Source organism: Sciurus carolinensis, chromosome 12, assembly GCF_902686445.1.
Source record: "Sciurus carolinensis chromosome 12, mSciCar1.2, whole genome shotgun sequence".
Taxonomy (NCBI): Eukaryota; Metazoa; Chordata; class Mammalia; order Rodentia; family Sciuridae; genus Sciurus; species Sciurus carolinensis.
The window spans coordinates 44,355,787-44,367,199 of NC_062224.1; the positions used below are offsets into that span (position 1 = coordinate 44,355,787).

General features: G+C 34.3%; 1 protein-coding gene across 6 annotated transcripts in view; it reads left to right on the top strand.

The window, feature by feature from the left end:
- Positions 1-6,682, top strand: part of Epc1 (enhancer of polycomb homolog 1) — an 83,678-nt gene extending 76,996 nt beyond the window's left edge. For 4 of the 6 annotated variants that reach the window (XM_047520475.1, XM_047520473.1, XM_047520472.1 and 1 more), the window contains 5 exons: positions 2,429-2,547; positions 2,628-2,696; positions 3,494-3,635; positions 3,749-4,112; positions 6,022-6,682. In XM_047520475.1, the coding sequence (XP_047376431.1) occupies positions 2,429-2,547; positions 2,628-2,696; positions 3,494-3,635; positions 3,749-4,112; positions 6,022-6,094 (767 nt within the window). In that variant the 3' untranslated portion in view covers positions 6,095-6,682. Of the gene's footprint in view, positions 1-2,428; positions 2,548-2,595; positions 2,697-3,493; positions 3,636-3,748; positions 4,113-6,021 lie in introns of those variants that run through there. The other 2 variants (XM_047520476.1, XR_007104314.1) reach the window with 2 other exon arrangements.
- The last annotated feature ends 4,731 nt before the right edge of the window (positions 6,683-11,413 follow it).

Here is an 11,413-nt window from a genome sequence, read left to right on the forward strand (position 1 = left end):
TTTCAAAGGAAAAAAAAGTAAAATCATAGTATCTCATAGCTGAAAAGAACCTTAATGGTCTCCTAATTTAATCTCTTTCACATTTAAATGAAGATACTGAATCACAAAAAAAACATTAAATATCTTTCTCAAAAACACTCAGCCAAATATGGTGGAGCTGGGAACTACAAATATCTTGGCCCCTAAACCAGTGTTTTTTATTACCTTCCCTATCAGTCTCTATGTTGCTTTGTTTCTTTTAGATCATTTAGCAAAAACATTAGTCAGAATTTCATAACTAGACTCTGTAGACAAAATGACAATATCTAAGAAATAGACTAACAGTAATCTAAAATACTGAGTAATTTGTGATTTAAAGTTGCTTGCATTTTTATTTCTAAACCTGTATCAGGAAATTAACAGTTGTTTAAAAAAATGAAATTCATTAAATTTCTCAAAAGATTCATTAAGTTGTTAATTTAAAATAGTACAAAAATATTTGGAACTTTATTCTTTTTTGATTTCCAAATAATTATCACTAAATTTTTAATTAAAACACAAACACAAACAGTTTTACAAAAGAATACTTTAATTCTTGTAAATGAAATTTTGTGTGAAGGTTTTCAGTGTTTACTATTTTGCTAGATAAGTAATGACCTGACCTTCCAGAAATGTTTTATTTTTTTAAAAATCTGAGCATTCCTTACCAGAAAAGTCACAGCTGAGACAAGTGATTCAGACTTGGGAAGCAAAAGTGTGAATCTCAAAAACAGTAAAATATCTAATGAATTAAGGATCGTTAGGTTTAAGCAATTACTTTTTATGGATTTTTGAATTAGAAGTATAAATTATATTAATTATGAACATTCTTTCAGGGCAACATTAATTTTTGTAGTTTAAGTTTTGACCCAAACGTGCCTGTTATATGGAATGGTCATGTTGATGAAGTTACTTTTCTGTCAGTAATCATATAATATATCAATAAGTCTTCGCTGTAGATTTTAGGTCTGTGGATTACAGTGTAGTGGGAAAGGAATTAATCAAAGTACAGATTATCAGTTAAACAGATTTATATTATAGACACACAGTAAGAAAACCAACAGTAGATTTTTTGGAACAAGAAATAATTTTTTTGCTCTTGTAGCCCAAAAATTTAGTTTAGCTCAAGTATAAAAACCTGGGTAGACACTAATAACTTATGAGTCTCCTTGATTCTATTTCATGATTTTCTGATCCATTCAAAATATTATGGAATTTATTACCTAAACATTTTTTAGTTGTACCAGAAACAGTATCCTGGGAGATAAGCAAAAGATTCTTCGAGTTATAAGTGAAAATTACAAAACTTGATGAAGTGATATTTTAACTAAATTATCAGTAAACAGCAAATTAGGGAAAGTATTTTGAAAACATCAAACTTTAGATTGAGGAAATTTGCATGATTTATAGATTCCCTGGTACCAGGGATGCATGATAACCTCTTTTTGTTTTGTTTACTCAGACATGACAGGCTTCTTAAAGAAGCCTTTAAAATCAGATGTATTGTGATTGTATGTGCTTTTTTTTTCTTTTTTTTTTTTTTTAATTGGCAAAAAATTTAAAAAAGAAAAAGGTTTCCTTTTTAAAAACTGCACACACTTTTTTGGGGGGTAATAAATGAACATTTTTTGTTTGTTTTTTTAGAACTGAGCTCTCCATAGACAAACATAAGTAGCATAACACAGTGTCTTTCCTCAGACATCATTCTGTACAGTAAATCAACATAAACAACTCCGTTCTTATTGACTGGATTTTTTCCAGGTGGGTTAATTGGGTGGGGAAAATTAATTAACCTTAACATTGGAACCTCTTTTCTTCCTGTTAAACTTAAAAGAATGGGTTCTTTAAAAAAAAAAAAAAAAAAAAAAAAAAAAGGTAATAAACAACCAACCTTACCTTTCATGTAGAGGAAATCTTTGTAATAATTAAAATTAGAAAATATGTAGAAGTTAGTATTTATACACAAAACTATTAGGGATCATCTGAATGCATTGAAAAGGTAATATGGATAAAATAGAAGCCAAATGGTAATTATCAGATTTCTTCTCAATTTCATTGCAAAGTTGAATTCCAAATCTATGAATTAAAAAAGCTGATATGACTTTTCTACACTGTCTAGCACAAGCGTCACAGCTTTACAAAAATAATGGCGTTGAAACTTGGGAAGTGAGCAGTTCTCTTTCCTACATTTATATCAGGAAGCTTAATTTTCTTTTCTTTAAATAAAAGCCATTCTCATTAAATGTGGTAACAAAAATGCTGAAATTTCCATTTGGAAGTGATCTTTAATAGGATCATGAGCCTTTATCAAATGCTTTAATTTTGCACAGAAACTTTTTTAACATTGGATTTATTTTAGTATTGTTAGATGTATAATATCTTATTAAATGTTTCCTCATTTTATGTTCAGCATTTACAGCCGAACAATACCAGCAACATCAACAGCAACTGGCACTAATGCAGAAACAGCAGCTTGCACAAATTCAGCAACAGCAAGCAAATAGTAATTCCTCCACCAACACTTCACAGGTGAGGGATTTGTCTGTCTTATGATTATCCCTCATTGTTTCCCACCAGAGTTCATCTCTAATTACCAACTGTTGTCATAGAACCTTGCATCTAACCAGCAGAAAAGTGGCTTTCGCCTGAATATACAGGGTTTAGAAAGAACATTTCAGGTGAGTATGGAAGCTATTGCCTCTGCTCCCTATTTAAAAAGTAAAATAAAAAGCATAGTTCAATGAAATGGAGATGCTCTCTGAGTCTGACCTGTAGTCTGTTAATGTACCTCTTTAATATATAATCCCACCCAATTCATTATCTTAGACCTTTTAATTACTGAGACTTTAAAATGTTACACCAAAATGACCCTTTTACTCTTGAAAGAGATCATTTTTTTAAGCATGATAAATATTTCCATTTAGACACATTTAAGCCTAAAAGACTGAGATTCAAATCTCTTAAGCATCTTTCAGAAAAACTTCATTGTTAAAAATTCAACAAGCTTCTCAATTTTTAGGTTAAATCATGATGCCATCATTTCTTACCTCCATTTCTTAGGAGGTAGTTATCTCATTATCCAAAAGGTGCCTTTGGTTGTGTGTGGCGGAGTGTGTTAGCTGAAAGATGTTTACATATTTGTTCGTTCATTCATTCATTATGTGTATTTGCAAATCACTGAAATGTTTTAGTGGCATATTTCTTGTCTAGCATTTTGGGTTGGAGGTTGGAGGTTTACTGTTGCTACATTATAAAAAGGCCATTTTGGTAATTGACTTGTACATATATGTATTATATATTATTACATAAAATCAAAATTCAAAATTCATAACCCTCAAGTTAGACTTTTCATTCTCTGAATGTTTGTCAAAAGAGATAAAGAGATTTCAGTGGTTTGCCATTTTTATTTATAATCAAATGGATTTTGGTATACCTTTGTAGCTTACACTGATTAGATTTCTTTTGGACTTTCTAGGGTTTTGTTTCTAAGACTTTGGATTCTGCTAGTGCTCAATTTGCTGCTTCTGCTTTGATGACATCAGAACAACTGATGGGATTCAAGATGAAGGATGATGTGGTGCTTGGAATTGGGGTGAATGGCGTCCTTCCAGCCTCAGGTAAGGATAAAAAGACATTCAAAAGTTTGACTTTGATTATGTTTGTAACATATTTATAATACAAGCCACAAAGTTGCATATTGTTTATACACTTCTTTTCTTTTCCTCTGCAGGAGTATACAAGGGCTTACACCTCAGTAGTACTACACCAACAGCACTTGTACATACAAGTCCATCAACAGCAGGTTCAACTTTGTTACAGCCTTCAAATATTACACAGACTTCAGGTTCCCACAGTGCACTGAGTCATCAAGTAACTGCTGCCAATTCTGCAACAACTCAGGTTCTGATTGGGAACAAGATTCGATTAACTGTACCTTCATCAGTTGCCCCTGTAAACGCTATTGCCCCAATAAATGCACGACATATACCTAGGACTTTAAGTGCTGTTCCATCATCTGCCTTAAAGCTGGCTGCCGCAGCAAACTGTCAAGTTTCCAAGGTCCCATCTTCATCCTCTGTAGATTCAGTTCCAAGGTGAGCAGTTGTTTTAAGCCTAAAAATTCTACCTGTTTCTCTATTTTCTCTGCTCTTTTCCTGTTATATGTTAAAAATGTACAGATAAAGTAAGGCCTAGTAGTATACACCTGTAATCCCAACTAATTGGGAGACTGAGGAAGGAGGATCACAAGTTCAAGACCAGCCTCAGCAACTTAATGAATGTCTGTCTCAAAATAAAAAATGAAAAGGGCTGGGAGTATAGCTTAGTGGTAAAATGCCTCTGAGTTCAGTCACTAGTGACACCCCCCCCAAAAAAATATATTGTGTAGATGATAATTGATTCAGGGACTAAGCAGATGAATGTTGTAGTTCAATATTAATGAAATTGAAACATTGTATAGTGTATATTGCATATGTGATTTGAGTACCCCTTTCTTAGGATAACAATAGCTTATAATGTTCTCAATTTTCTTTTTCCTTTGGATGCTCTCTTTAAAATGTTCCTTTTGTTTATGATTTGTTTCCATAGCTTCTTGTGTAAATAGTTTAGAATCGATAGAATACTATTAGAATACTAAACTGCTCTTGATGATTTAGAGAATGCATGCCAGATCAATTTTTAATCAAGCCATTATTTCCTGGGCTCATTTATCTTCTTGGATTTCAATATTTTAGAATTTTTGCTCAGTCTCTGTTTTAAATATCAGTGATAACTGAAATTCTGTTGTTTATAAGATATTAGAAGAGAAACAAAGAGAAAGACAAGTGTTTTCCGTTTAATTAGAAAATAAGCTTTAATGTTTGAAAAGTTAATGTAGAAAAAATTGTTCTAGAGGTATCTTAAAGCATTATATGCTTATCAAATTAGGTATACAGATGATGGGTATAATTTTAATACAAAGAGAAATCATTTCATTGCAGGGGAATTCTGGGAATGTCCTACAAAATAGTATCAGGAAAGAAGAAGAAAAGGCATTTCAGTTAGGTTGAGTGGGAAATGAAAATACTAAGTTGGGAAAGTAACTGTTTAATGGTTAATAAGTAAACTCTTTTCTTAGAGGTTTGGGAAGGTTAGTGGTTGACATTGGAATGGCAGGGAAAGACCAGGCTCTGGAGCATCTTGAATGCAGATGGACATTTGACTTCCTCAGCCAGGGGTGACGCAGAGGAAGGAGCAAAGTTTTGAAGCAACAGATCATAGTCTTTAGTTTCCAAACTCATGTATCTCTGTGTTCTTCTAAATTAAGCAGTAGTCATTGCCTGCTGAACACCAGTTCATTCTTATTAGGTCAACTCAAAGCTATCAGTCAATTATAGTTCTGACACACAGACATATATATACACATACATATGTGTGTGTGTGTGTGTGTGTGTGTGTGTGTGTGTGTGTATGTGTATATCATCTTGATTTTTATTGCTATATAATTGTATAACCATGGAACATTTATAGTATATGAAGCTTTTTATGTCCCTGTCCCTTTGTTTAAAAGTAGAAAACAGATCCGGCAGATTCTTAGCTCTTGTAAAATTAGAAAACTAGTGTTCTGATTATTAGCTCAGTAGCTGTCCCACTCAACAGCATGTATTAGGACATTGTTAAAGTCCTGACATGATAGTCATATTTGTTCCTCTTTTAAACTCTCATAAAAGTTTTAATATAGGAAAGTGAAACTATAGTCACCTAAACTTAGGAATTCTTTTTGTGTAATTAACATCTAGATTTCTTGGGTGCTTTGACAGCTTTATTGGTGATATAGTTGACCATAGTATTTGTAGTTGACATCAACCTGATTTCTGACTGTATACTCTTGAAAATAAACTGAGTCATATTCGTCTCTTTGTTCTTATTCCAATAATCATTTCTTCTTGTTATTAAAAATAAACTTTTTATTGGGAAGATAGTCTTTATCTGTAGCAAATAAGTAATTGAACTTTATTCCAACAGGGAAAATCATGAATCAGAAAAGCCAGCACTGAACAACATAGCAGACAATACAGTGGCAATGGAGGTGACGTAGCTTCCTCAGGAGTGGAACTGCAGCCTGGGGACTTGATTAGGTGCTATGCATCAGTAGCATTTTGAATGCAAGGGATGATGGAATGCAGCACATGCGTTTCTGTGGCAGCTGTGGGGACTTGACAGCAATGCTCATCTCTCATGCTTCAATTTTTCTTTTCTTACTGTTAATAGGAAAAAAAAATCAACATCTGTAAATTAAGAATACAGCAATTATCTGTACAGTACTGCATATTTGTAATACCCTTGTATATATGTTACTTGAATACAGAAATGTTCATTTGTGATGCTTTGCACTTGGGGGTGGGGGGTGGGGGGAAATAAATTGCAACAAAGAGTGTGAGATGTGAGATTGTATAGAGATGAAGTGTCATCACATCATGTGCATGGTGCGGAACCTGCTGTTTTATCTATTTATTGTGCCGTGTTTACAGTTTTTTGTACACTGTACCTTCATTGGTTCCTGTGCTGTAGTAAATGTGTTAGGTAGCTGTGGACTCCTTGGTATTTTGTAAATGGTATAACATAACTTGGTTCCCCTCTGGGTCCTTGAGTTTTCTGTGTATCATGTGAAAAAAATGGTGACATACATACAGAATTTTACAAAAAAAAAAAAAAAAAAAAAAGGCATCAGTTTTTTAAAAAATGGGGAATGTACTGTTAAATGGGGATCTTCCTGGTCTACTATCATTAGGACAAGTAACAAGCTAAAAATGAAGTCTCTTGAATCTTCCCATCCCCACTTGGCCCACAGAGCTGTGGGTGGTTTCTGGTACTTAAAGCACTAATGTTATGTTGCTGCTCTACAAACAGCCCAGTAGTCCCATTTCCTTCCACACCAAAAAGTGTTAAATCAAGTATGCAAATGGAGTCCTTACAACTGGAGTTTATGTTGTCTTGCCCTTTTTTTAGCACAAAAAAAAAAATGTACTTTTTTATTGTCGAATTGTTTAAAAGACTTCATTCTTTACTTGTTCTTACAAAAAAGGATATAAGGGAGAAGAATGCAGTAATTGCTGTACGTGTATCATCATTCCAGTTTCTAAAAACAGCCAGCCAGCTTTTTTTCCTTTTAAGATTCTCCAGAAGGCTGCAAGGCCAGAACCACAAATATCGGGTGCCTTCCTTTGGAAATTTTTGACCTCTCTTCTGTGAAGAGAATGGTACTTAACAGACTACTACTAGTGCTTTGTCAGTACCGAAGTCTGAATGCCCAGTCCAATGGCATACATTATCCTTAAGGTTTTTAATCCCACCTGGAAAAATTGTGATAGAATTCTCACAAAATAAACCCAGGGCATTACATGTTGACAAACTAATGTGTAGTGGTCTTTTGCTTTTATTTTCAACCTGAGAACTTTTGTGTGACTTTGATTACAATCATTCAGTAGTTTGTGGGGAGTGGGGTGTGGAAGTGGAAAGTGATACCTTCAGATTCACTCCTTTCAAAAATTATTTTTGAATGACTACTCTGCCTAGGACTGTTGTAGAGTCAGTAAACAGTGAAAAGAAAAAAGTCTCTGCCTTCGTGGAGCTTATAATTTAAAGGAAGAAGAGAAATTACTAAAATTTTAAAAATATTAAATAAGTAATAGGAAGTAGTAAAGCAAGGAAGAGAAGAAGCAGTGCCACGTGAGCTGGAGGTTGCAGATTCTCATAAGTGGTCAGGAAAGAACTCCCAAGAGCTCTTGACCACAGACCTGAAGTTAAGGAAGAATGTTCCAGGCAGACAGAAGTAGGAGTGTGTTAAAGGAACAGTGATATATCGCCACTAGATATCCAGAGATGTCAATAAGTAGTAGTACATAAATGTGTGGAGTTTGGAGGAAAGGTTTACCTGGAGATAAAAACTTGAGAGTCATATTTACAGTTGAAGTTTAGGGCCATGAGCCTCACCCAAGAGAGTAGGATCAAATCTGAAATACAGCTGTCAATGACGGAGTGTTGTAGAATTCTTATGTTTAAGAGAATCCCCTGCCACAAAGGTGTGAATTTCCAACATGGATAGCTAATTTCGTTTGTACTGCTATACATTTTTTAAGAGAAAATATTAAAAAGTTGCCTTTCAGTTCTAGTGACTGATCAGTATTACAAAATTTAAACTGTGAACTGCTGGTTTTAATGTACTCAAGAATAATTAAGATTAGGAGTAAAATTTCTGAAGTGACACCTCACAGAGAGAATGAGTCCTGGATCCCCAGAGTCTGTTTAGTGTGCCTGCTGTCCACAGGCAAATTTACAAATGGGGAACAAGAAAAATGAGTATGAATTGGGACTGAGTGACAGGCAAGTGATAATGAACATTCATGTAGCACTTACTCTTATTTGACCACACTGACTCAGATGCAGAGAAAACAAATTAATACCATGTATTTTTCAAAATAAGGAAATTTCCTCAAAACTACATTTATGGCTTCTAAATTTCCTCTCTTTTTTCCATATATTTTACTGCCATATACTTGGCTACCAATGTTATAACAGCTTGCAGTAAAGGGTTTGATAGAAAAGAGCAATTTCAACGTAAAAACCTTAGGGAAAGTAAAAAATAGATCATCAGGAAAACCTGATCTTTGTCCTACCTACCACTTACTATTTATAATGTAACAAACCCTGTGATAGTCATCTCATTTAATACTTATAATAACCCACTTAAGCTACTAGGTTTATCACCATATTACAGTTGAGATTCATGCAAGGTTATACAGTAATTGACAGTTCAGGATTTGAACTCGCATCTGCCAGACTCCAAGGGTGATGCAGTTTTTCTGCCATTATTTTGTAGATAAACAAGTTGAACATAGCTTCCTTAGTAACCTTTCCTCCCATTGTGTTCCTAACAAAATAGATATTAATTCCTTTACTCTGGCATTGTTATGTTTCTGTCCATTTCATGGGCAGAAATCCAAAAATCCTCCCCAAGGAAGGTTTTATACCTTTTGTTTATACCTTTTACTTAGGTAGAAATTTCATTTTTCCAAAAAACTCTTCTAAACTTTTGTGAACTACAAATTTAGTTTTTGTATGGCTGTTAATGTATAACATGTTAGTAATGCTTAGAAGAGCACATCTACTTTATTCTACTTAAGTCTTTCAACAAAAGGGTTCTGCTATTTTTTTAAGTTTGAAAATAACAGAATAGGGGAATAGACATGGTATATTGATCCAACAAATGTGTTTAACTGTGCCAGGCAATGCTGCAGATATATGAACATAGTCGTGGTCAAAGTCCCTGCCTCCATGTAGCTTGCATTCTAGTAGGATATGCATTGAAAGATAGGCTAGGCAAAATTAAATAAATATAATACAGTTAGAACTAACATTAGATACAATATCTAACTGAACCATCTCACTTGGGATTTTGAAAGTAATTGTAAACACTTGTCCAGCCTTGGAAATTATTTTATGAAATCCATTATTGAAAGAACTAGATGACAGTTACAGTGTATTCTGAACAAATAGTTGAAAAGCTAAAAAAAATAAATTTCTTACAGGCTAATGTGAAACAGCACATTTTTAAAGAGAATCCAGTCTTACAGAATGGTCTGCCTTACGTATGTAGTATAAAAACCAAGCCAGGTAGTATTTAGGATCATTGGTGTTTACTGAAGGCTTTATTTCTGACCACATATAATTGTTTCTGACAGTCTTAAAACTACAGAAATATATCTTCTCACAGTTTTGGAAGCCAGAAGTCCAGAATTAATGTCACCGAGTTGAAAAGAAGTTGTCAGCAGAATCACATTCATCCCCTTTGGAGGTTCTAGGGGCAATTTGCTCCTCATCTTTTCAACTCCTGGTGGCTGCCTGCTATCTTCGTTTAGAAATGCATTCTTCAAATCTCTATCTTCACATTGCATTCTCTACATCTCAAAATTCCCTCAGCCCTTCTGTGAGAAATTGGTTTGCATCCAGGGCCTGCCTGGAAATCCCCTCTCCTTTACTTTGCTGCAGCCCTACTAACAGCTAATGTTTATTGAAAACTTATTAAATGCCAATTCGGTCCTCAGATCTTTATATTATTTCCTGTAATTCTTACAATCAAGGCTGTTGCATATGGTTGTATAGGTTGTTCTACTATTGGCTATGTGGTTCCATGTAAATTAATACCCTCTATAATTCACAAATGAGAAATCAGAGGAATCAAGTTAGTGAAAGAGCCTGATGTATTATACATTTGTTGGATCAGTGTACGATTTGTCTATTCATTCCCCTATTTTTACTGTTATTTTCAAAATCTTTTAAAATATAGAACCCTTTTTTAAAATAATTCATATATAGAACATCAATATATCGAGCAGATAAAAGCAGATCTGCTTCATTAAGCATTAGTAAAGAGTATTACTTTCTCCCCCAAAACAACTAAAAAACTGAATAATAATACAAGAAGGCAGAAAAGGAAACAGAACAATTAGAGCAAACAGGAGACAAATATGAAGATGATAGTTTTAAATCCAACCCACTATAATAATATTAAACATTAATGGTTTACAACTGTTCAGTTAAAAGATTGTCACATTGACTAAAAGAGAACCCCCATTTGTGTTAGCTTTTCATCACTGTAACCAAAAGTTCTGACAAGAACAATTTATAGGAAGAGATGTTTATTTTGGCTCATGGTTTCAGAGATTCAGTTCCTGGTCATTCAACTCCATAGCTCTGAACCCAAGGTAAGGCAGAAAGAATATGGCAGAAAAGGAATGTCAGAGGAAACCTGCTCAACAACTAGGAAGTAAGGAGAACACGTATGCAAGGAGCCCAGAAAAATATCCCCAAGGGTACACTCCCTGTGACCTCCTTCCTCCAGCCACACCCCATCTGCCTATAGTTAACACCCATTAATCCAAATTATTAATCTATCAAATATATCAAACCACTGATTATAGTTCCCATAATCGATTTATTTTTACCTCTGCACATTCCTGCATTGTCTCAGAAGCTTTCAGAGGACACCTCATATCTAACATAGCTAGGTTTGAATGTGGCCCCTCCAAAATTCAGGTGTTGCCAAAGTGATAGCATAAGTTGTGGGATCTTTCACAGGTTATTAGGCCAAGAAGATTTGCTTTTCCCATGAGATTGGGATTAAGGACCTTATAAGAGGTTTCACACAGCATCTGGTTAATTTATTCTGCCGTTCTATCATGTGAGGACACATCAGTCCTCCCAACTAGAGGATGCAGCCCTCACCAGGCAACCAAATTTGCCAGCACCTTAATCTTGACTTGCCAGTCTCCAAAACTGTGAAAAATAGATTTCTGTTCTTACATAAATTATCCAGTCTCAGACATTTTGTGGTACAAAATAGACTAAGATGCCCATC